The 27,001-nt window shown below is 39.1% G+C and overlaps 1 protein-coding gene across 14 annotated transcripts in view; it reads right to left on the bottom strand.

Annotated features, from left to right (window-relative positions):
- Positions 1–27,001, bottom strand: part of dmd (dystrophin) — a 1,684,732-nt gene that overhangs the window by 895,074 nt on the left and 762,657 nt on the right. For all 14 annotated transcript variants that reach the window (XR_010004953.1, XM_008107345.3, XM_016992722.2 and 11 more), the window contains 6 exons: positions 23,596–23,757; positions 13,649–13,759; positions 12,439–12,612; positions 12,160–12,315; positions 6,258–6,428; positions 1,864–2,043 (listed from right to left, as the gene is read on the bottom strand). Coding sequence is in view for 13 of the 14 variants with exons in the window: in XM_008107345.3 (XP_008105552.2) it covers positions 1,864–2,043; positions 6,258–6,428; positions 12,160–12,315; positions 12,439–12,612; positions 13,649–13,759; positions 23,596–23,757 (954 nt within the window). In the remaining variant the exon portion in view is untranslated. The remainder of the gene's footprint in view (positions 1–1,863; positions 2,044–6,257; positions 6,429–12,159; positions 12,316–12,438; positions 12,613–13,648; positions 13,760–23,595; positions 23,758–27,001) is intronic.

The following is a 27,001-nucleotide window of genomic DNA, read 5'->3' as shown; positions in this document are numbered from 1 at the left end:
AAAAAAGGATAATGACATTAGTAATATTGGCCAGGCTCAAATAACTAGTTTCACATTAACTCAAGAGAGCTTCAGATTTTCAAAGAGTAGACCAAAGTGGTGAAATTTATGTGACCCTCTATATCAGACTTGCATAACCTGTGGCCCTCCAGATATTTGGGACTGCCAGCTCCCAGAAGCCCTGACCAGTTAGTCCAGTGGTCAGGAATTCTGGGAGCTGAAGTCCAAAACACCTGGAGGGTCACAGGTTGTACAGGTCTGAACTAGATGTTGCTGAACCGAAACACCTAATCAGAATTCATCATCATTAGTAAATCATTTCAAGGTCCAGTTCAACAGTATATTGAGAGGTGCAGGATTTCCATCTCTGTCATAAATGCTACTATGTAGAATACTTCCATATTTGCTCTTTAAAAACATAAGATAAGAAAACTGAAATAATCTCAACTGTAAAGTATTATAATAATATGAACAATGTTGCTGTCTATAAAACAAATTAAAAATTAGTGCAAGTAAAGTTGCATTTTGCTATAGCAAAAAAAGCAGATACAAATCTATAAACCTGGGGATTTGACCATTTGATCCTTTAGAAGTTTCAGGCAGACTATGAAATTGATGAAAAGTTAAAATAGTCATGGAAATAGCCATGAAAATATATGTTGTGTATCTATCCATTGTGTACAAGTCTTACAAATAACATATGAAAAACACACTTTTGAAATCCTGAAAGAATCCTGTGTGAAACATTTATTTTTGTCTATAGTTGTTATCACAATTGAGATGGACTATTGTAGCTGTAAGGATCAAACAGCTGTTGTATAGTTAAATCATATGTAAAATGAAATTGGTCATAGTACTTGCTCAGTTATTTATATACATTACATTGCTTAAGACACAAAATTACAACCTTCCATCAGCTTGTTTTTCTTTTCATTCAGCTCACTTTCCTATTATCTATTTACCTCTAGATCTAGGAGGTGTGGGCCACCAATGTGTCTAATAAGTCTGACATTTCCAACAGCTTGTCAAATTATTGGCTGGTCTCTAGTTCATTATTAATAAATGCATGGAGCTATAGTAATTGCCACATGGCAATAATTGGCAACTTATAGTATGTGTGTGTTCATTCCAAGACTTCTAAAAGGAGCTTTGCTGTATCTGACCCTAAAGAATGGCAACCTATCTTGCAGGAGATAGTCCAGAGCAGTGATGTGAATGTTATGAACAGTGAACTTTAAATTCAAGTTCACCCATGGTTTTAGTTAAGGTGTGCTGTCTCCAGCTCTACATCTTTGGATATGAGTTGATTCTGACTGACTAGGGAATTTTGATGACTGGCTAGAAAATTGATCATGGACTTCTAACAGCTATCTCAGTCAAAACATAGACCTATGTAGCAAACTGCAACATAAGACTATTTTCATGTTAAAAAACATTAGGAAACAGATCACCTATAAAAAGTCAAATATAAAAATGCCTTTATAGCAAACCATGGTTCTTGTTAGTGTATTTCAAAAAGTATATGGATAAAGTGCAGAAAACACATACACAAAAAGTTCCAATAATTATAATTAACCCTCTAGTGAGTGAAGCATTTGATGTCTGGAATTTTCCTGAATGTTTTTGAAAACCTTTAAAACCTGGAGTTACTTTGAATCTGTTAATGCTTACATTGTGTGTAAGTTTAAGATTGGGAAACAGCGAGGTGAAATTAAAACAAATCATTGTATCACAAAGATGCCAAGTACCAATACACTCCATTCAAATTTTAAAAAATGAATTGTGTTGGGCTGTTTTTGGAGTTTTCATTCATCAGGGAGATAGGAAGCAAGTAAGCAAGTAATAATAATAAGTAATTCTTACCAACAACAAATTAAGCCATTCCTCAGCTCGTGAAGTTACTGCTATCCAATTACTGCTCAGAAGGCTGAGTTTATCATCCACTAAACTTTCTTTCCCTTTTAGCACCCCTTTCAGGCCTTCTCCCAAATCAGTGATGTTCTTCAGCTGAAGTTGTCGTTTCTCAATCTCATGTTGTGTTGCCTATGGAAAGCAGATGCAGGACAATAAATATGAGAAAAAATGAAACTTTCTTAAATATTTGTTGTAAAACAGCACTGTTATATACAGAAAGGAAAAAAAAGTTGAGACTCCCCTGCCCAGTTTATGTTCAGTTAAGAGAAATAGAGACCAATTTAAATTTATCTATTATACTAAACTAGAGGAGGTCAATGCTTCTTTAATAAAGCCCAAGATTTTAGAATGTATTATGTAATATTAGCATAAATTTACCTATTTCATCAATTCACTGTGAAATCTGGGTTGTTTCCAAATGCCCCAAACCAAACTGAATTGAATTGAATTGAATCGACAGATGAGAATTGACAGGTGATTTAGGGAGTCAAGGAAAAAGTATAAGATCTGTTCAGAGGTTATATCTAAGTCTGTAAACCTTACACTTCATGCCCTGAACTAATTCCATACGTCTGGTTATTATCACACTAATTTAATTCCCACTGACTCTTTTTCAATATGAAAAATGGAGACACTAAAGGTCCTACCCAGTATAAGCTACCTTCTTACCTCATGTTACTATACAGACATCTGGACTAAATCAAATTGTTAAATACAATGAGAACAATATCACAGAATTAGTAAGATTTACTAATATGTTGATCTACAGTGTTCCAACTAATTTAGTGTTGTTAGGACTAACAACTGGATTTAGACCTCTATAGTAAAACTACCTCTGTGTATTCCTTGTATAAGGCATCCCTATGAAAGTCATAGGATCCATACGTTGACAAGCTACACACATGCACGCACACACTCAGATATTCTTTTCATCAGCATTCGGGGAGTCTTGTGAACCAGAATAAGAATGTCTATCAACTATTATTCTATCAACTTCAGAAAGATATTTTCTTCCTGAATTCATTAAGACATACTTTACAAAAATCTGAGAATTTCTGATTTAGCTTCTCAAATTTGGTTAAATTGGACAGTAAATCAATACTTTCTTTTTACTAACTTTCTCTTATCAGCTGCATCCATGAGTAAATCATGTTTTGGTTTGTTGGCATGAGCAGTGTGTTAAATCAGAAAATATCTCTAAACTTTGAAATGTTAATGACATTTGTCTTCTTGAATTTTTGAAACAGGTTGCTATCTTTTTATTCTGGGACTAAGAAATAACAACAAACCCTTTACAATACAGGTGGCCTTATCAGAAAATCTCCCATATTAAATATACAACTTCTGGAGCGCTGAGGTTATTGTTTAAACATTAATGAGATTCAATTAAAGACGTGCTTGTTTATTTAAGCTGCAGTTGTGGTATAAATATCTGATAATATAGTATACCACTTTAACTTTTTTGTATACATAACTAGCTTGGGGCCCCAGCGGTGCCTGGGTTATTAGTAGAGGGCATTGAGTTGTTTTGGGATGTGAGGAAATATCACTTAAGTTTGGTCCAGATTCGTCGTCGGCTGGGTCCAGTGCTGTCTGGATAAGTGTGAACTACAACTTCCAGATTCCCAGGACAATAACCCCCAAAGCAGGCCTGTATGCACAATTGGCCATGTCAGCAGGAGTCAGTACATTCTGGATGCAGGTGAACTATAACTCCTAAAATCAAAGTCCATTCCCCTAAACCCCTGCAGTATGTTTAGTTGGTCATGGGGCTTCTCTGTGGCAAGTATGATCCAGATCCGTTGTCAGCTGGGTTCAGTGCTGTCTGTATAAGGGTGAACTACAACTCCCAGAGCCTAAGGTCAATCACCCTGAAACCCTGCCTGTATGCAGAGTTGGGCATGATGAGGCAGTGTGCCAAGTTTGGTCCAGATCCGAAATCGGCTGGGTTCAGTGCTGTCTGTATAAAAGTGAACTATAACTCCCAGAGGCAAAGGTCAACCACCCCGAAACCCTGCCTGTATGCACAGTTGGGCATGATGAGGCAGTCTGCCAAGTTTGGTCCAGATCCGAAGTCAGCAGGGTTCAGTGCTGTCTGTATAAGGGTGAACTACAACTCCCAGAGGCAAAGATCAGTCACCCCAAAACCCTGCCTGTATGCATAGTTGGGCATGATGGGGCTGTGTGTCAAGTTTGGTCCAGATCCGAAGTCGGCTGGGTTAATGTTGTCTGTATAAGGGTGAACTACAACTCCCAGAGCAAGAAGTGAGCAAAGCTACTTGATCCATCCTCCCCCAATGTGCCCAAGGATGGAAAGGGGTTCATGGGGGTTCTGTCTGCCAAGTTTGGTCAAGTTCCGTCACTGGTGGGCTTGGCAGTGGCCTGTGGAAGTCGTAGTGATTGAAAGTACTACAAATCCCACCATCCATGGTCCATAGTCCCGCAAACGGCATCAGGACTTTAAGTGCGTCATGGGGGTTAAGTGTGCCAAGTTTGGTCCATGTCAGTGATTCCTGGCAGTCACAGTGGCCTGTGATAGTGGCGGCCAATCAGAAAGCTGGCACATACACCGCCCGCCCGCCACATACACCGCCTGCCGCATACAAACATTGACTTTTATTATATATATAGATGTGCACAGGGATAGACCAATAGTCTGGCAGAACTATAATTCATGATTGGCAAGTAATTATTTGAACTATTGGCTTTTCAGGTTTATTCTAACTATTATAAGCACTTGTTCTCAAAATGTAAATGCAAACCTATTAATAACAAAAATACTTTTTGAATTTCACTAGTCAAAAAAGAAACCAATTGAAATAATAAGTTATTTAAAATAAATGTATAAGAATAAAACATCTGAATATTTATGGATGCTTCACACAGGAGTTTCTACAATGTACATACAGTAGAGTCTCACTTATCCAACATAAACGGGCTGGCAGAATGCTGGATAAGCGAATATGTTGGATAATAAGGAGGCATTAAGGAAAAGCCTATTAAACATCAAATTAGGTTATGATTTTACAAATGAAGCACCAAAACATCATGTTAGACAACAAATTTGGCAGAAAAAGAAGTTCAATATGCAGTAATGCTATGTAGTAATTAGTGTATTTATGAATTTAGCACCAAAATATCACGATATAGTGAAAACATTGACTACAAAAATGTGTTGGATAATCCAGAACGTTGGATAAGTGAGACTCTATTGTACTTACATTGAAGGTATGAAAGAAGTCAGTAGATGTATGTATTTATATTAGAAGCCACCAAAAAGGGGAGAACAGGAACATTAGAGGAACATCTGCCTATGTCCATATAGATCAAAGGTGTAAAACCTGTGACCCTCCAGATGTTTGGACCAACAACTCCCAGAAGCCCTTGCCAGCTTGCCCAATGGCTCAGAATTTTGGGAGCTGAAGTCCAAAACAGCAGCAGGGCCACAAGTTTGATACCACTGATATATGAATGTATAATAACAAAGGTGTCTACTAGAGAAATCTCAGGAGCTGTTGAAGAATGCTTTTGTCCTTAGACATCTGGCGACTTGGACATAGCAAGACACACCTCTGTCACCAATTACTCCCTGTCTGCATGAATATGCCAGGGAGTGGCACAGGAATTCAGTGAGGCACTGCGTCAACTGTATTTCTTCCAGATTTCAAAGGTGTCCAAGGTGCTACTTACATTTTATTTCAAACTTGAAAGATTTCTAGGTCCTACTTTGGGCATACGATTCAACATCTTAAAGGTTCAGAATAAAATCCACAGCACACATGGAAACACCAGATACTACTGATGAAATGTCAGCAACTTTTATGGGCTAACACCTAATAATATATAAAGCTGATATAAAATGATAGAGTGCTTCGATGCTTTCACTGAGTCAAAAGTTATGAGGTACATGGCTACCAAGACTCCACTAAATTTACCATTTATGTCTCAAAAAAGATATTCCTTGAAGGACAACATAAGGACACATCCAAGAAAGTATATAAAAGGATAAATGGTATTACTGTTTGTTTTAAAATACGTATATCTTTCTTCAGCCTAGCCACATACCTTATAAGAACTTTTAAAAATATGATATGGCACTTCAAACCTATCCTGCTTTATAGCTTAAGGTTAAAACATTACATTTTGGGCTCAAACTTTTTTTTGGTCAGGCTGTATTTCACCAACCATTAAATTGTGTGAATAGTAAAGGACACTACCAAAACTATTTATAGCTTAAATTATATGTTGTTTACTGTTTGGGGAGGAAAGGCATTGTTGTGACAGTAAGATAACTCCAAGAACACGTATGTGAATTTACAAGGGAGGAAAATATATATTATTACCTTGCTCCAGGCGACTTCAGCATCTAAATTGATAGGCATTCCTTCTACTGCTGATCTCTTTGTCAGTTCTGAATCTGTCACTGCCAGCCATTCTGTCAGAGCACTCATTTCCTTTCTCATTTTACGAGATAATTTCAAACATTTCTCTAGTTCTTGCTTTTTTTCAGTTACCTGCATATAAAAAAAAAATTGGGAGGGGGTATTTTAAGAGACCAAGCATCCTGATGTTCCAAACTGTGTGACACATGACATACACATTTCTGACCAAAACAATCTGTTGGTTCTACATGATTGTGGAGTCTATCTATCCTTTGTTTTATATTTCCAATTACTCAAATTAATTCTAAGTCCTAAACCTCTAGCTACCTCAACTAGAGGTTTTGTGCATCTTAAAATATTAGCATGGTTCATTAAACATTTGTCACCATGTGTGATAGACTATCATGATCTGCATTCTGTTTTCTACACATCTTTAAATATTCTGCTGCTGTGTTTCTCTACCCTTACCAAGTACCAAATAATACCAAAGAAAAGTACCAAATAATACCAAACAAACACACAAAACATATATGACGCAGGAAGCTACAGATATTCCAGTAACACAACTCTACCTGATGAAGAAAATACCCCCTTATAGTGAAAGAAGGTCACTGTTTATGCCAATAAAAACTGTTTATCTATGTATTTTATTGTATGTATTTTATGTTCATATATTTTGACTTTGCTGTACTCTGCCTTGAGTTATTAGGAGAGATGGGTGGGTAACAAATAAAATGTATAATAATAATAATAATAATAATAATAATAATAATAATAATAATAATAATAATAATAATCGGACAAACGGAAAAGCAGGTGCACAAAAGACCAGTTATTGATTGACAAATGATTCTGGAGAACTGTAAGAGCCAAAAAGCTAATCTTCACATGATGTAGATTGACTACAAAAAGTCCTTTGACTCACTCCCACACAGCTGGATCTTCAAGTGCCTGGTCGCCATCGGGATTTGTAAAAACGTTGGCACCTTCATTGAAAACATGATGGAGCACTAGAAAACTGAACTGTTTGTTGGAAATGAAAGCTATGGACTTGTCAACATCAGAAGAGTAATTTTCCAGGGAGACTCATTGTCCCCTCTGCTTTTCATTATTGCCATGATCCCTCTGTCAACAATCTTACAAAAAACAAATCTCGGCTATTAAACATCTAAAAAATCTCACAAAATTTCGCATCTGATGTACATGGATGACCTGAAGCTGTATGGGAAAACGGAAACTGAAATCCAGTCTCTGACCAACACTGTCCGAATTTTTAGCACTGATATGAGCATGGAATTTGGTTTGGACAAATGTTCGACAGTGGCATTGAAGAAGGGTAAAATCATTGAAAGTGAGGGCATAAATATGTCCAATGGCCAAACAATAAAGTGTCATCAGCCAGAGGCCTATAAATATCTGGGCATATTACAGCTGGACAACATCAAGCATGAACATGTGAAAACTGTGGTCAGCAAAGAATACACACAAAGGGTCAGAAAAATTCTTAAAAGCAAGCTCAATTGAGGCAACACCATCAAGGCCATAAACACCTGGGCCATACCTGTCATAAGATATACTGCTGGCATTATAAACTGGACACAGATGGAACTGGACAATTTGGACAATTTGGAAAAACAAGAAAACTCATGACCATTCATCATTCACTGCACCCCCGCAGTGATGTTGACCGGCTATATCTGCCTAGAAGATCAGGGGGCAGAGGACTCTTACAAGTAAAACAAGCAGTCAAACAAGAAGAACATGTCCTGGCAGAATATGTAAAGCAAAGTGAAGAACCTGCTTTGATTGAAGTCAAAAATCAGAAACTCCTCAAATCACAGCAGACAAAAAACCAGTACAAGAAAGCCACACTACAAACTTGAGCTGACAGCTGGCACAACAAAACATTGCATGGAAAGTTCCTTGACAAAATTGAAGGAAAAGCTGGTAAGAAGACCTGGCTATGGCTCACGAATGGGACACTGAAGAAGGAGACAGAAGGCCTGATCCTTGCAGCCCAGGAGCAAGCCATCAGAACAAATGCAATTAAGACCAAGATCGAAAAACAGCTGATGACCCAAAATGCAGACTCTGCAAGGAAACCGATGAAACCATTGATCATATCCTCAGCTGCTGTAAGAAAATCGCACAGACAGACTACAAACAGAGGCACAACTATGTGGCCCAAATGATTCATTGGAACTTATGCCTCAAGTACCACCTCCCTGCAGTAAAGAACTGGTGGGATCACAAACCTGCAAAGGTTGTGGAAAATGAACACGCAAAGATACTGTGGGACTTCCGAATCCAGACTGACAAAGTTCTGGAACACAACACACCAGACATCACAGTTGTGGAAAAGAAAAAGGTTTGGATCATTGATGTTGCCATCCCAGGTGACAGTCGCATTGACGAAAAACAACAGGAAAAACTTAGCTGCTATCAGGACCTCAAGATTGAACTTTAAAGACTCTGGCAGAAACCAGTGCAGGTGGTCCTGATGGTGATGGGCACACTGGGTGCCGTGCCAAAAGATCTCAGCTGGCATTTGGAAACAATAGACATTGACAAAATTACGATCTGCCAACTGTAAAAGGCCACCCTACTGGGATCTGCATGCATCATCCGAAAATACATCACACAGTCCTAGACACTTGGGAAGTGTTCGACTTGTGATTTTGTGATATGAAATCCAGCATGTCTATCTTGTTTGTTGTGTCATACAATAAAATAATAATAATAATAATAATAATAATAATAATAATAATAATAATAATATCATCTATGTGCACTCTAAAGCTGGGAGGGTTAGAATTGGCAGCAGAAAGGCCCTCCTCACCCCAAGACGGAACAAGGCTTAACATGGTTTTGCCCTGTATTAGCCAAAATTGGAGAATGCTGTGGAGCGTCTCTGAAGTTCCATACCAGCCCCCTACTTTGGAGTCACTTAAACAGTTGGGCCAATTCTGAATTGGAACTAGTCCTGCTGTTCACACAGTCATTCCATTTTCCATAGGCTCCACCACACAGGACAGGGGGATGGTTCTGTCACCATTGTTGTGGCAGCTATGGAGAGCCAAAAGGCTCTTGGCCATCCTGGGGTGCCATTGCTGAGGTTTGCAAAAGGCAGCTGCTGACTAGGAGAGGGGGGGGGGAGAGATCACCCCTCCCCTTTGTTTTTCTTTTGCGAATACTGCAAAAATATTGCGATATATATTCTTGATAGTCAAATTTACCTATGTTCACATTTTCAAAAAAATCTGCACATTAGAAAAGTAAAGTTCCAAGCTCTGAATTTAGCAGCATAATCAAATGTTATGTTTCTATTTTAAAGAAGAAATTTTACAAGGTTTGATGCTCTCAAGTGAAGAGCGTACAAGATTGCTGGTATAATTCATCTTGGTTCTTTTTGCAGCAAACAGTCTTATTGTTAATTGAATTCCTTACTAACTTTATTCCTCCAATTCTAATTTCTGAATTGGCTGAGTGGACATATGGATGGAAAGGGTGTAAAAAGGTAATGCATTACAGAATTATAGAAAGCATGATCACATAGGCACAATTTTAACTTCAAGTTTTCAACAAAACAGCATTAAAATAACTCTAATAATGGTTGTATACAATGTTATTAAAATATAGGAAACACTGCCACCTTAAGGTATTTCTTTTTTACACAGCTGTACCAATTGCCCTGTTTTCTTGATACATTTCCCAATATTTGAACTGAATTAAACAATATATGGAATAGAATGTGTCTGTCTACTTTTTCCCTGTCATGCAAACTTAGTGTAGAGTCAGAATGAAGGAATGTTTATTGTTTTAATGCTTTTTTCTTTGCCAGTATCTTTATCACATCAGAATGACCTTCCTGGAAGGAGTTTAAGAGTTACAAGATTCTAATATAATCCCTATATCATTCCTATCATAGCTGACAAGGCGTTTGGGAGTGTTTCTGAGCCAAAACAAAACAGAGATAAACTGCTTTCTCTGCTTGTCACTTTTTTCTAATATGCTACTTCCAGTGATTGATTTATGTTTTTGAAATGAGAAAATACAACCCCCTCTGAATTCCATATAAGACACCACTTGAGAGATGGTATGGGAACACTGCTTTCTAATGATGTTAATGTTTAATATTCTATTGTTGGAATCATTGGTAAGGCACACACGTCAATAATTACTACTAAAATAAAAAAATCAAATGCTTGATTTTAAAATAGCAATATGAATCCTTGTTTGTTTCATTCTTAATACACTGATATATTCTTGATTCACCTATGATTTAATGAGCTATTTATGTTATTATGTCTGCAAGACATTTTTGCGCCAACTGCATAAATTGGAGAAGACTATAACAGCTTGCACAGTATTCTGAGGTTTTTTTTTTTTCAAATTGAAAACATTGGATGAATTCTTTGTATCTTTCTAATCAATTAAGCTGCCCTATCCTTTATTTCTCATTTTCTCTGTATGTCTGTTTTGCTACACCAATGTGAACAATTGTCTTTCTATTACAGAAACCTTGATTTTAAAACAGAAAACCTTGTATTTCTGTTTCTCAACCTGGAAGGAAGACTTCTTAGAAAGGAGAGTAGCAGTTTCTTGATAAACTGTCTCAAAAGGACAAGAATAAATTCCTTGTTGAAAATAAGAAATTGGTAAAATAGTCTTCACAGGTTCCCATTCTATGTTGTAGTCATAATGGATAGAGCTTTGGCACACATTTAAAAATATTGCTCAGCCTGGAGACCCATGGGTGCTTCTGAGGGCCCTTCCACACAGTTGCTATATTCCAGGAACTGATCCCAGAATATCTGCTTATCCCAGGTTTTCTGGCAGTGCATATAATCAATTTCAAACCAGATAACCTGGGATCAGATCCTGGGCTATAAGGACTGTGTAGAAAGGACCACCAGCTGACACACAAACTCCTTCACACTATTATTGTAAGGATGATGCATGATGAATGTAATACTCAGGGAAAAGAATACACATGATTGAATCAAAAGTTGGATAAATGTGTCCAGAACTGGGTAAAGCCAAGAAAGACCAGAGCTGGGGAACGGAACAATTTTTGACATTTGATCAGGTGGTAAAATATGATTAATGCTGCTGCAGTTGCAACCATGTTTTTATGCAGCAAGACACTAACATGATTACTTCTTTGAAATAATAATAAGCCACTTTTAATTATTTTTGCAAGTCTACCTTTTTCATACTTTCCCTGCCTTGCTGCAATTGCACAAAACACACACACATTCTTAGTCTTATTTTAGAAAATTGATCTGGTGCTTTAAATATTCTAACAATTGCCATCAAAAATATAGACACAAACATTCTGATGAACATTCTCTATATATTTAACTCCAGTCCATATAAAACTAAGAAAACTAACTAAGAAAAAAACACTAGTCCACATCAGTCATATCACCTTCAAAATGTAAGATCTTATGTGAAGATTAACCTTTGAGGTATCATTGCACAGTGAATCAGTAGATATGAGTCACAGTTAACATATATTTCATGCTAAATGTTTTCCCCATTACACTTCAATTAAATGCGAATAAGAAATTAAGGGGAAAGTTAAAAAAAAACCAGTTACAAGTTATTTCAAAGAGATAGGATGTATTTCTGACAAGATCTGAACTTAGATGAAGCAAAATAGTTTAGTTACATTTCCTGAATATTTAATTGCTTTTCTGAATAGTTACCTAATGGAAGTCATGCATTTTCTCAATAGAAAAGCAAACACAAATAAGACTAATTTTAAAAAGGAAAGGAAACTGCTCTTAAGATGAACAGATGCTTTTCACTTTACAAATAAGACACCACAATTAATTTTGCATTAAAATGGGAAACTTACCTTGGCCCCCAAATCATTATACTGAAATTTCAAAGCTGTGAGCCTTTCATCCAGTTCTTTAGGATTCTCTGTTTGCTGTTTCTGTACAATCTGGCGGCCAGTTTTTATTACTGTTTCCACTTCTGATTTCACTTCACTAAGAGTTTTATACAGTTTCTAGCCCACACACATATAAAAAAGAGAGAATTGTTTCTTAATATACTTGTAGGAGGAAATGAAGATGATAGATTCTTTGCACAAATGGCATGTCGTGTGAACTACTGCAATGACAACACTCACCATACAATGATCCAGCTGTGACTGTACGGCCTCCTGCTCCACACTCCTCATCTCCAACTTTGGCACTTGCATATTTACCTCATCCAAAATTCTTTTACATTCCTGTAAGCGCTGCTCAAAATTTGCTGGCTTTTGAAACAAACGAAACTTCATGAAAACATCTTGTAATTTTTTCTAAGAAAAAATATGAGAAAGGAAAAAGATTAGACACAGTATGCAGATTAAATTTATCTGCTGTGGTATTCTGATGAGTGAATGACAGTTATACATAATTATAACTTTCTGAAGACTTAGAATGGAGCATATTTCAGTCTTAGTTTTGTATCCTTTGAGTATTCTTGGATTCTCCTGATCCAGGACATGGAGGTAAACCCCTAAGTTTGCAAGGAAAAGGGAATGTCTGATAGAGATCTATTAGGTGTAAGGTGTGTCCATACTGCTCTTAGCATGTCTCCCTTTACCAGTTATAGCTGCATATAAAAATGCTGATGACATGGTAGTTTTTTTTTTAATTGCATATTTCAAATGTGAAGCCTTATCATTTGGTGCACCTCTAGAGCAGGATTTCTGCAAAATTCTGTAGCTTAGTGGTTCTCAATCTTTGGTCCTCCAGTTGTTCTGGACTTAACTCCCAGAAATCTGTTAGGAAATGTTGGAGTTGAAGGTCCAAACACCTGGAGGACCAAAGGTTGAGAACCACTGCATAATTGATTGGAGATAGGAGTAGATGAGAATTTGATTTTTGTTTATTTCTGTTAGGAATGTGGAAGTGTTGCCATTTTGGGGATCAGACTAACTTTCAGTAATGTTTGCCATATGCTATCAGAGTGGTTGTTCAAAGGGGGAACATCTCTCTGGATCACTGAGCTGGTTTCACAAAACAGAAAGGAGAACATATATTGGTTTGTTTGTGACAAAGTAATATCAATGCAAATGAATCCAACAACATAACTCATTTCGAATTTTTTAGACTGAAAAACACATTTAGCTTCTGAAATCTCAATAACTGAACAAATCTTCTTTTCTCCTCTGCCTCATTCTAAACCAATTAAATATGCTGTAAACTAAGCCAAAAGAAATAATAAGCAAAGGGAAACACTTTTTGAGATACAGGATACCAACATGTTATCAATGATTGGTTCCTTTATGTGTGCATATTATAAAGAAAGGATTTATACTGAATATGTAAAATAAAGTGAAATGTACAAACCTGTGCAATATCTATTTGGGAGACTATCCTTTTGGTAGCATCTTTTCCTCGGTTCCGTTTTTTCATTTCATCCAAGCTAATCTCATGGCTTGTCAACTCTGATTGAATTTTCTGTTGGAACAAAGGCAATGTGCTTGAAATCAAAGAAGATTATTTTTACTAGAAAATATACATGAGATGTCATATCAAAGCTCTGTAATATTTCCCCTCCTTTTCCATGTGGTTTTTTTTGCCTTCCATAAACTGTTGGGGACTTAGACAATTGGCCTGTGGAGGGGTCTTAACTAGATGGCCACTTGGCAGGTAGTGGGAGGAATTAAGTTCTTTAGCCCATTTGGCTTGGTGCTGGGGATTCATTCTGGGCCTGTTTTGGGGCAGTACCTTCTTCTTAAGTCACGTGACTTGGGAGACGGATCCTTAGGTTGATATTCCAGTTGTGAACTAGCAATGAGAACAACCCAGTTCTGGGTCTCTGAAGTTTAGGTGTGAAGATAAAATGTTTACACACAGGAGGGATATCTAATTTTTATCTGTCTTCTCTATACTTTGATGATTAGATTGAAACAAATAGGTTATTAATGTGAATGCACAGTGTGACTATATTACTGATGTGGAATACCAAAAATCTTACTTTGAATCTACTTAAGTAACTTGTCAATTACCTTTGTGCCATTTTGGTTTATTTTACAAAATGTATTTTTCATTCGAAATGTTTATCTGCAGAATCCTTTGAAAAACACAATTGAACAAAACTTATCAGAGAAGGTCAGACTTAATATAAGATAGATATCCAATGTGTTAAGCCCTTATGTAACATCTCATAGTCAGAATTTTAAATTTGTCTTGTTCAAGAAATATCCAATCAATATCAACATATTTGACATTAACAAAGGGATAAGTAAAAAAGAGAATCAGCACCTGAGAAAATGGACAGAAATTGACAGTTCGATTGAATCCAGTTAATTAAAATGTAACAAGGAAAAGAGGGCAAGCTATGTGATTGTAAATTGGGATGTATCCACAGAATGACATTATATTGACTATGTAAACTAGAACATGATGTAACTGTTTCATCACTCCAGTAATTTTACTTTTGACTTGGCTGTATTATCCAAATGCTTATTAAAATTGTGAAGGGACTTAATAATATGAAATCATTGTGATATTTCACCTTGTGATCTATTCAATTGGGCATGGCTACAAATTGGAGTCTCTTTATGATGATGATAATAATAATGATGATAATAATAATAACAACAACTTTATTTTTATACCCCGCCTCTATCTCCCCAAAGGGGACTCAGGGCGGCTTACATGGGGCCAAGCCCGAATAAAAACAATAGCAATATAAAACACAACAATAGACAAAGAACATGCACAATTATAAAAAATTAAACATTAGCCAATAAAAACAAATGACAAGAACTAATAAAAACATGGATTAAAACGGAGAGGTTGTAAAAGTAGACTGGGTAAGGTGTACCATATAAATATTGTAAACACAAGGTGACTGATAAAGTGCTGCAAATTTTTGGAAGTGCAAATTGGGATGGGAATAGACCCTGTGTCTATATCAAGTTGACATAGGTAAAAAGTGCAAACCGGTACAAGAATGGTCACAGATACAGATTGCTATGGGGATGAGCAATCTTTATCTAAAGGCCTGAGTAAAGAGCCAGGTTTTCAAGCTCAAACTATCAATCAGAAATCTGAGGCATAACTAGGGAAAGGAACTTGAAATAATATAATATACATGAAATAGTACCACATTCAATATCTAACATGTCTAAAAAGGAGAAACTGCTGCCTGAAGCCATGGATATCAAGTTTCAGTTTCTAGAATGAATGCATGATTACTGATTGATAGGATGAATGTCACCAATATTTCCTAAACAGCTAGACAGTGATTGGGGTCTTCTGTTTCAGCAACACTATTATAAGCATTGAAGGCCCCCACCCACAAATGCCTTAATTCCCAATATCATATTAACAGTGGTTTGTAACAATTGCAGAGAAACAGAAATCTCAGATATTACTTTCCTACACACAAGGGTGTAAAGGAGGGTGCATATACACACACAAACCTAGATGATAGAAGGGAGAAGAGTTTCTCGATGCTTCTACAGGTATGTATCTGTTCACAATCCCTGACTCCTAAGCCAAAACCTAACTTTTGGACTGAAAAGCTTACACTGAGCTGAAACAGTGTGTTAACACAGTCCAAGTAATTTGTTATCAAATTATTTAAATTAAAATTATATACTATCTTAATATCTCCCACATCCATTGTCATCTGAATCATCCATACAAAGTTAATATTAGCCATTTCATCACTCAAGTACACTTCCTCTTCTATAATTCATATAGTTTTAGAGAAGAGGAAGTCTTCTTTCTGTTGTTACAATGCTTAAGAAATTTATTCATACATGAGAGTAATTCTCTGCTGACAGCACTATACTGTCTTAAAGTTGTAAATGATTACCATCCAAAGTTAGATAACACAGCAACACCCATTATTATTTCAATTATTCACAAAAACTGGACCAGAAATAAATCAAAATAAAGATTCCAGCATTTTATGATTATTAGAGTTTATGACATTGCCATAATGAAAAAAAAAAATAAACCAACAAGAAACATAAAGGTTTGAAAAAAGAACCTTAATAGACTTTGATCAAGGCTACTGTGGTATATGGAGATGGAAAAGCATGAAAAAACTGTTCCAGTAATTAATGTACTTTTGAGACAATATTCTTTAATATTAAAAGTGTTATTGCAAAACTAGCTGTAAAACTACCTGAAGTTTTCTGAGCAGAGCCACACAAATTAACTGACAATCATAAATGCATGCCTATTTGTATTCCATAGGCTTCACCCTCCTCAACTGTAGCCATAGTTATGAATTTTCAGACTTCTGTTCTTGAAAGTTTTCTTTGCTATCATTAAAATCTGTACTTTTTTATCAATAGAAAAGCATTTTAGTTCAATTATTTTTTAAATTCAGAAAATGAATGAAATCTATAGAGTTTATAAATGTCTCTCAAATATTAAGCAGAAATTGTTATGATTGAGCCTCATGGCTCTGTTACTGACAGACGTGGGCGTAAGACTCCTCGGGAGTCAGATACTCTCGAGGAGCGAGAGAGAAAAAGACTGCGAGACATATTTGCAGCACCATCTGACGAAGAATCTTTCGAAGGGTTTACGGAGAGAATGGAGGAGGGGCTGGTTAGCTCAGAGGAGGATGAGATGGATTGGACTCGGGTAAGGGAGGAATTGGGGGCCACTGGCCATGATGGGGCAGAAGATGAATGGGGACCTTCAGGATTAGACCCATGGCTTAGCTGGAGGGATGGGACGGGATCCACAGCTGGAGATGCTGTTGGGCGTAGTCAGAGGTGTTCCAGCTCTGACGAGGAAAGTGATGAGGAAACGCCCGGGTTAAGGAGGACAGCTGACAGTGATGAAGATTTGTAACTGGCATAAAATGGGGCTTGGGAGCAATTGCAAATTGCGTCAGGCAAGGTAATCTGGGCAAACGCTTGGGATCCGTGTGTGTGTGGGACGCTTCCCTGAAGACTTGTGTACTTTCCTGTGCTGAGACGTAAGTTGATTGGAATCCAGGGTCAGACGGCGGGAGGGATTGTGTGGGCATTTGTTTGTGCAAACCTGTGCTTACTCTTATTAGCTTGACCTTCCGTCGTCTTTCTGACGGACGCCATCTCCTGCTTTGAGAACCCGGACTGAACTGACCACGGCTTGTCTTCCCCCCTTCTTGGACTTGGAAAAACTACAAACGTCTGCTTCTGGCTTTGATCTACGGAACGGAACTGGTCTACTCTACTCCTACAATCCTTGGCTGAATTGCTCGTGTTGGAGATCCTGTCTACTGTGTGTGTGTGGGAGCGACGCAAGTTACTCTAAGCACAGTGCTGGCAGCAGAGAGGAATCTGCTGCCAATTAGTTGCATTCTTTGTATCTTTTGTTCCTTGGCTTTCGTTCTGTTAATACCTAGGCTGAAGCAAGCAGTTTGTTTTTACCCGGATTAAACTCCGGTTTAATCCGGTTTATTTTTTGAACATTTACTTTTGTCCCTTTTTGCGCTTAAAGGCAAAAACTGCCTGGCCCTTGTGTTTTTACGGGCATTTTTGAGTTCTGTAATCTAATAAACTCTGTTACTTTGAATCTTGTGGCGTTCTGTCCTTGACAGATTGCCTGACGCCCATAAAAAGTTTATTGCAGCAATAAACCCGTCAGGAAGACGATGGATGAGTTAAGAGCCAAAGTAGACCAATTGCAAACGGCCTTTACCGTAAGCCAAACAGCTTTTGCTGTGAAAGGACATGTTTTGACTCCTGAACGCTTTGACGGAACCAGGTGCAAGTTGCCAACCTTTTTGGCACAAGTGGAGCTTTATTTTTCTCAGCTCAGTGCTCATGCTTTTCCTACTGACACTAGTAAGGTGGCTTTTATTTTGAGTTTGTTGACCGGTTCCGCAGGACAATGGGCCACTAATTTAATTTTGGGAAATGACCCAGTCAAGGACAATTTGAATAATTTCAAAAAGTTGTTAACTGATACTTTTGGGGATCCTCTCCGCACGGAGAACGCTGGGTGGGCCCTGTATCGGTTGAAACAGGGAAAGGGGACTGTTTTGGATTACTTAAATAAGTTTAACCTGTATCGCCACCAGCTGGATTGGGGGGAAAATGCATTCATGCTTTTATTTACTGCCGGGTTAAGTGATATGCTCCAGGATGAATTAGCACGCTTGGAGCCGGCTGAAAGCTGGGACGCCTTAGTAGCTAAGGTGCTGCGTTTAGACGCAAGGTTCGAGGCTCGTAAACACTCAAAAGCAATGTGTGCGCCACCCATGCATGTAACCAGGGCACCTGTGGTGATGGGGGAAGAGCCCATGGAGCTTGGGGTCTTTAAAAAACTGTCTACAGAGGAAAAGAGCCGTAGGAGGCAGCTGGGCTTGTGTTTGTACTGTGGGAATGCTGGGCATTTTGCCAAAAATTGTAATGTGAAACCTTCCCAGCTTTCGGGAAAAGGCCAGCCCTAGTGCGACGTGAGTCCAACGCACTAGGGCTCCTCAAGCAGTCAACTGAGGGGAGGAAGCATGTTTTCGTACCCATTACATTATCTGTTGGGGGAAGGGAACTTGTTTCTACTCTGGCACTGCTGGACTCAGGAGCTACGGTCTCCTATGTAGATATTGAGTTTGCTAAGAAGCATGGCATTCCTAGAGTGTGCAAGGCATGCGACGTGTGGGTGGAGGGAGCAGATGGGAGACTGCTGGAGACTGGGGTGGTTAACCAGGAAACCTCAGCAGTAACGTGGGAGGTGCAGGGAGTAACGGGAACGTTTGTGTGGGATATTACGAGCTTGCCTCGATATGATGTGATCCTGGGGATGGATTGGCTAGCTGTAGTAAACCCACAAGTGGATTGGGCAACACGTAAAGTGATCTTAAAGAGGCAGGATTGTTGCACTCTAAACGTTACTCATGCTGATATGGAGGGAGTGCCTGCTGAGTATGGGGAGTTCTCTGATGTATTTTGTAAAAGAGAAGCGGACAAATTACCACCGCACAGGCCATATGATTGCGCCATCAAGTTGGCAGAAGGTGCGAAACTGCCAGCAGGGAGGCTGTATGCCTTGACTGTACCGGAAAGGCAAGCTTTGCGGGAGTTTTTAGATGAAAATTTAGCCAAGGGGTTTATTCGCCCATCTAGTTCTCCAACTGCGGCACCAGTATTCTTTGTAGCCAAAAAGACTGGGGAACTTAGGCTGGTCTGCGACTATCGGATCCTAAACAAATACACCATTCGGGATAGGTACCCGCTCCCTTTAATCTCGGAACTGTTATCAAGGGTGCAAGGGGCTAAGGTCTTTACCAAGCTTGACCTGCGGGGGGCCTATAACTTAATCCGTATACGGGAAGGGGATGAATGGAAGACGGCATTTAACACGTGTTTCGGATGCCACGAGTTCCGAGTCATGCCTTTTGGGCTTTGTAATGCTCCTGCGGTCTTCCAGAGGTTCATGAACGATGTGTTCAGGGACCTAATTGACCAATTTTTAGTGATTTATTTGGATGATATCTTGATTTTTTCTAAGGACGAGAAAGAACATCGTCAACATGTCAAGCAGGTTCTGCACCGACTGCGGGCTAATGGGCTTTTCGCCAAGGCTTCCAAATGCGTCTTTCATGTGCCTGAAGTGGAGTTCCTAGGTCATGTAGTGTCAGGTAGGGAACTTAAAATGGACCCACATAAGGTTGACGCCGTCAACTCATGGCAGGAGCTGAAAACTAAGAAGGATGTACAAAGGTTCTTAGGTTTCGCTAATTACTACCGGGAGTTTATTCCGAATTTTGCAAAGCTCACGGTACCTTTGACGCAGCTTCTGCGCAAGAAACAGCCATTTGTGTGGGGGCGGGAAGCTCACGAGGCGTTTCTACAACTTAAGTCTAGTTTTCAATCGGACAACATACTAACCCATCCTGATGTTGACAAACCGTTCGTGGTAGAAGCGGACGCTTCTAGCTACGCGTTGGGGGCTGTATTGTCTCAGAAGGATTCCTCAGGGACCTTGCGTCCCTGTGGATTTTACTCGCGGCAACTAACACCCTTCGAGCAGAACTATACCATATGGGAGAAGGAGTTGTTGGCGATTAAGGTGGCGTTTGAGGTGTGGCGGCACTGGCTTGAAGGGGCACGGCACCAGATCGTGGTCAGATCTGATCACAAGAATTTAGAGCACTTGCAAACAGCAAAGAAGTTAAACCAGCGTCAAATCCGATGGGCTTTGTTTTTCTCCAGGTTTAACTTCAAGGTGCAGTTCGTAGAGGGGAAGGCAAACTTGCGGGCCGATGCTTTATCCCGCAAGCCGGAGTTTAAGACCAATGAGCAGGTTGTATGTCAGACCATCTTGCCTACTGCCTCTCTGTGTGTTGTAGATAATGAGCTCGGGTTACATGACCAGATCCTTGAGGCTCAGAGGGATGATGTGTGGACACAGGAGCAACTGATGCTGCTCTCAGCAGGTAACCGTACCATACTGCCGCATCTACAAGATCAAGACGGAGTATTGGTACGCAGGGGGCAGGTCTACGTACCAGTGGGGGCCCTCAGGTTGGAGGTGATTAGAGCCCACCATGACGAACCCATGGCTGGGCACTTTGGCAGATTCAAGACCGTGCAGCTCATTACCAGGAGCTATTGGTGGCCAAAGATGCGGCAAGATATTCTGCGCTTTTGTGACAGCTGCGCCGTTTGCCAGCAGAGTAAGACGCCTGTTGGGCGCCCTAGAGGGTTGTTGTCGTCTTTACCTGTTCCGGACAGGCCATGGCAAATCATTTCCATGGATTTCATTTCAGATTTGCCTAAGTCTGGGGGTTATACTTGTATTTGGGTGGTGGTGGATTTATTTAGTAAACTGGCTCATTTTATTCCTTGTTCAACCATTCCGGCGGCCCCTACGTTGGCCCTACTATTTACTAAGCACATCTATCGTTTGCACGGAGCACCCGAGGTGATTATTTCAGATAGGGCTCCGCAATTTGTGTCACGCTTTTGGAAACATTTCCATGAGTGCTTGGGGACTAAGTTAAACGTTTCTTCAGCCTTTCATCCGCAAACGGATGGACAGTCGGAACGGGTTAATGGGCTCTTAGAGCAATACCTGCGTTGTTTTTGTTTAGATCAACCCACGGCTTGGGTGAAGTGGCTACCGGTGGCGGAATTTGCTTACAACAATGCGGTGCACACATCTAGTCAGCATACGCCGTTTGAGCTAACTTATGGTTTTCACCCACGGGGAGGTGTGGCGCCGTCGACCAATGTGGTCTCTTCGGACCCTGTGTACCGCTCTACGGAAATGGCTGCATTGCATGATGTTGCCCGTCGCTTACTGTTGGAAGCTAAGGCAACGCAGAAGACTCAGGCTGACCGCCACAGGCAGGCAGGGGAGGAGTTGGAAGAAGGGGATTTGGTGTGGTTATCTTCCAAACATATTAAACAGGCTGGGGGAAAGTTTGCGCCTCGGTATTTGGGTCCCTTTCCTATCGTTAAAAAGATTTCTTCCGTTGCGTTTCGTTTGCGTTTACCGTCTAGTTTAAAGGTCCATCCAGTCTTTCATCGTTCGCTGTTGAAACTTGATACCTCTAGTCGTCGTGGTGCTATAGCGGAGGGTATCACTGCCACTTCTCCGCCATCGGGGGAGGAGGCCTTTGTGAGAGGGGATAGTGTTATGATTGAGCCTCATGGCTCTGTTACTGACAGACGTGGGCGTAAGACTCCTCGGGAGTCAGATACTCTCGAGGAGCGAGAGAGAAAAAGACTGCGAGACATATTTGCAGCACCATCTGACGAAGAATCTTTCGAAGGGTTTACGGAGAGAATGGAGGAGGGGCTGGTTAGCTCAGAGGAGGATGAGATGGATTGGACTCGGGTAAGGGAGGAATTGGGGGCCACTGGCCATGATGGGGCAGAAGATGAATGGGGACCTTCAGGATTAGACCCATGGCTTAGCTGGAGGGATGGGACGGGATCCACAGCTGGAGATGCTGTTGGGCGTAGTCAGAGGTGTTCCAGCTCTGACGAGGAAAGTGATGAGGAAACGCCCGGGTTAAGGAGGACAGCTGACAGTGATGAAGATTTGTAACTGGCATAAAATGGGGCTTGGGAGCAATTGCAAATTGCGTCAGGCAAGGTAATCTGGGCAAACGCTTGGGATCCGTGTGTGTGTGGGACGCTTCCCTGAAGACTTGTGTACTTTCCTGTGCTGAGACGTAAGTTGATTGGAATCCAGGGTCAGACGGCGGGAGGGATTGTGTGGGCATTTGTTTGTGCAAACCTGTGCTTACTCTTATTAGCTTGACCTTCCGTCGTCTTTCTGACGGACGCCATCTCCTGCTTTGAGAACCCGGACTGAACTGACCACGGCTTGTCTTCCCCCCTTCTTGGACTTGGAAAAACTACAAACGTCTGCTTCTGGCTTTGATCTACGGAACGGAACTGGTCTACTCTACTTCTACAATCCTTGGCTGAATTGCTCGTGTTGGAGATCCTGTCTACTGTGTGTGTGTGGGAGCGACGCAAGTTACTCTAAGCACAGTGCTGGCAGCAGAGAGGAATCTGCTGCCAATTAGTTGCATTCTTTGTATCTTTTGTTCCTTGGCTTTCGTTCTGTTAATACCTAGGCTGAAGCAAGCAGTTTGTTTTTACCCGGATTAAACTCCGGTTTAATCCGGTTTATTTTTTGAACATTTACTTTTGTCCCTTTTTGCGCTTAAAGGCAAAAACTGCCTGGCCCTTGTGTTTTTACGGGCATTTTTGAGTTCTGTAATCTAATAAACTCTGTTACTTTGAATCTTGTGGCGTTCTGTCCTTGACAGAAATTGTCTATCCATTATTTTCTTTTATATGTGATTACGAGTGTGTGGCAATTCATCTAATTAAAACAGAGTATTGTGATTATGTAATTCATTAGAGGGTTCATGAAGTACATAATGAGCTTTACTAAGAAGTGAACTATAAGTACTAGACATGATTGATGATAAAAAAAGACACTGTAGACAGTAGACACTTAAAGTATTCATTTTGTTACTTTAGTGTTGTAGCTCAGACTTCATCAACAGGCAATGGCTTTAATTTAGTATGATAAAATTATTTTTACAACATTAGTATAGATAAAACTATAAATCATGAATTACTGAAAAATACATACTCTTCTTTAAAGGCAATATTACTACATATGGGATCAGTTTGATATTCTACTTATTATGTCTGCAAGAAATGGGTTGCAAATTATGCTGCCTAACTGGGCCAATATTCTAGAACTGATCTTCAGTGGTTAAAAAACTCCATAAAATAAACACAATATAATTAAAAATGTTATGAATGATAAAATTGTAAGATGTTTAAGCCAGTAAGATTCACCTGTGCTTCTTGGGGTACTTGTCCTGCATCAATTCTGTCTGCAATAAAACCTGTTAACTGCCGATCAATGAAGGTAAGAGACTCTTGAATTAATTGAAGAGTTTTGTCAATCTCTTGGGCAGAGTGAATACTATGTTCAAGAACCTTTTGTCTTCTCACAGCCTAAAAAGGAACAGAAAACAGAGATATTAGACACTGAAATGTTTAAAAGTCCCACTCAAAAACACAAAACATGGTAGAAATTCCTGCTGGTACACAACCACCTTTTTGTAAGATAAATTTCTTCTCTTTTTGCCAGCCATTTTGCTTTTTTAAAACCAAAGAGAAATTTCAAATATTTAAACAAATCCTAAAGAGCCAAAACAAATAATAAAGAATTCTATGGTGAGTAGAAGGCTGCTTCAAAATTAAGCACAAACATTTGCCTTCGACACTTTCTTCGTTCTGATGCTTCTGGCACCCCCTAATCTCATTATATCTCTCAAGTGATTTCCTTTCTTCAGAACAGAATAACCATCATCACAAGCTGTTTTAAGATAATCCATAATCCATTGCAACAAGTGAGAAGGATAAAAGTGAGAGGGATAAAAGCTCTGTTTATAAAACAAATTAGAACATAGGATATAAATAGTGCCTCTGAGCATAGTTTAAAGAGTAGTAGAGCATAGCTTAAGAAGCCAAAGTAATTAGGTTTTTATGTTTTAATGTTTAGGTTTATGTTTCCCCTTATCTATAATTTTTTCTTCACAGTTAGGACCTTTCTAACATTCGCTAAGTGTTACAAAATGGAGCAATGTAGGACCGAGACTTTTCTAATATTGCCACACAGTATGTTCTGTCATTATAAGCCTACTATATGATACAATGTCTTAAATTCCATTTTAAGGACATCACTCACTGTATATGTTATACCAGCCTGGAGGTATTTCGAAAGTGATTTCATGTCACCTGGATCTTCCCTTTATAAAGATCAATATGCCCAGTTGCAGCATTGCATTCCTGGTTCATGTTCAGTTTATGATCAACAATAATCCCAAAGCCATTTTCACATATAGTACTGCTGAGCACATGCATTTCCCATTCTATACCTGTGGATTTGTGTTTGTGGTCAAAATGTAGAATTTTGCACTTATCTCTATTGAAATACATTGCATTAACATCTGTCCAGTTTTTCAGTTTATCTACATCCTTTTGGTCCATGGCAGTTAAATTTATTCCGAATTGTATGAAATTACAGTGTAGATGTACCCATTCTCATACAGTGATGTCAAGTGATTATATAAATTGAGGGTAATAAAAATCTGATTGTACAGTGTAGATTTACTGGTGACAAAACAGAAGATAACATTGTTGAAAGGTTCTTAAGCTATTATTGTAGTTGCATTCTTTAGAAAGACAGCTGGTGAATGGAATACATTTCTTCAATTCCAAAGAAAACCAGCATTATTCTGAGGAAATTTGATACATAAATTTTGGATTATAAAATAATAAATTTTATATTTTATAGCTTTAGGTTGCAGGTTGTTAACTGCTTACGCTTGCATTCATTTCTAATCTTTTACTAACAAGAAGTGCCTTCAATTGTTCTTATTTATTAAAAATCAGTTTTTAAAATCAACTGAGGTATTAATTCCTTTCTCTGAAATCAGTATGAGAAATAGTGAGAAGATCAAAATAAATAGAAGGAATTTACTGTGTTTCTATCTCTACTGAGAAAAGATAACAGGCAGGATAAATATAAAAATGAAGGCAGAATAAGTAAGCTGAAGAAGAGGGACAGTACACATCTTCTGCCTTTTGATTTACCATATACCCAACAAACGCTAGGTTGTTGTAACAAAGATTCACTGGATCTAAAAATGCTGCTGCTTAATGTCAACTCTGTAACTGCTAAGGATTACATAATCCAGGATTTAATCCTCTAGGAACATATTAACTTGGCCTTCATTAATAGAAAGCAGGTGGGAGGAGGAAGAAAGGGATTAGTGAGAAAAAAAGGATTTGGTGAAAGAGAGTAGGTATAATCACAGAGTTACATCATATATCTATTTACTTGAGCTATACTGTCTAGAAAATATCTTGTGAAGTCTGACCAAAACAGAATAGTTATCTAGTACTCTAGATGGTGTCTGATCAAAGCAGAATAGTTCCACTCTATTCTGCTTGGGTCAGATTTCATCTGAAATACTGTATCCAGTTATAGGCACCACAATTCAAGAAGGATATTGACAAGCTGGAACATCGCCAGAGAACAGCGACCAAAATGATCAAAGGTTTGTAATCCAAGCCCTATGAGGAATGGCAGAGGGAGCTGAGTATGTTTAGCCTGCAAAAGAGAAAGTTGACAGGACAAGATAGGCATGTTTAAATATTTGAAAGGATGTAACATTGAGGAGGTGGCAGGCATGTTTTCTGTTGCTCTGGAGACTAGGACATAAAGCAAAGGATACAAATTACAGGAAAGAGGATTCTAGCCATTTTTTGTCTTGGACCAGTTTTAATGAGTTCCCCATTCCTTCAGGTTTAGCCTATTTAAAACTATACATTATGGATATGTCTATGAAAGGGGAATTGTTTCATACTCTCCTTTCCACCTATCAATTTAATCCAACCCAGAAAATACAAGAATCAGGGTGAATCTTGCAATTTGTGCCATTCTATTTTAGTAATATAGCAGAAAAAGGAGCCATAAAATGGATTCTGAGATATATGATCTATAATTAATCTGTGGCATCCTAACTCCTCCTTTGGGATCATGTGCACCAGCTCAAGCAGGAGACAGTTGGACACAGCACTATGAGAACCCCAATTCTGTATAATCCACCACAGGATACAGTCATAGAATTATGGAGAGTTGGAAGAGATTACAAGGTCTGTGTTTCTGCCATGCAGGAACACAGAATCAAAGCCCCCCCCCCCCCCCAAGCCTCTGCTTACAAACCTCCAGAGGAGGAGATTTCACTATGCCCCAAGGAAGCATATTTCATTGCTTAACAGCTCTTGCCGTCACAAAGTTATCCCTAATTTTCAGCTGGAAAGGAACTTTAGGGATAACAGATCTACTTGCTGTTTCTACTTTTAGAATCACCAGTAGGAGCACCATCTTTCTTCCTGTCTTGGAGGTTTCCGCTGAAATTTCTGGTCAGTTATGGGTTGACATCTCAGCTAGAACTGAATCAAGTTGCTCCTCATATTTCTTTGCTTATTCCCAGGCACAACTTACTTAAATAGGCTTTATATAGGTCAAACAAAGTGCCCCCTGTTTAACCCAATTTTTTGTGTCTGGTCTCATTATTTCATGGTTGGAAATCAAATTGCCTAACCCATTTCTAGCTGAAATCACTAAAACTCAGAGCTCTAGGTTTGCATGGCATCATTATTTTCTTAAACCACCCAGAACATGGAA

Source organism: Anolis carolinensis, chromosome 3, assembly GCF_035594765.1.
Source record: "Anolis carolinensis isolate JA03-04 chromosome 3, rAnoCar3.1.pri, whole genome shotgun sequence".
NCBI classification, from domain to species: Eukaryota; Metazoa; Chordata; class Lepidosauria; order Squamata; family Dactyloidae; genus Anolis; species Anolis carolinensis.
The sequence above is the reverse complement of the archived record's forward strand: the minus strand, read 5'-3'. Positions and strand labels throughout refer to the sequence as shown.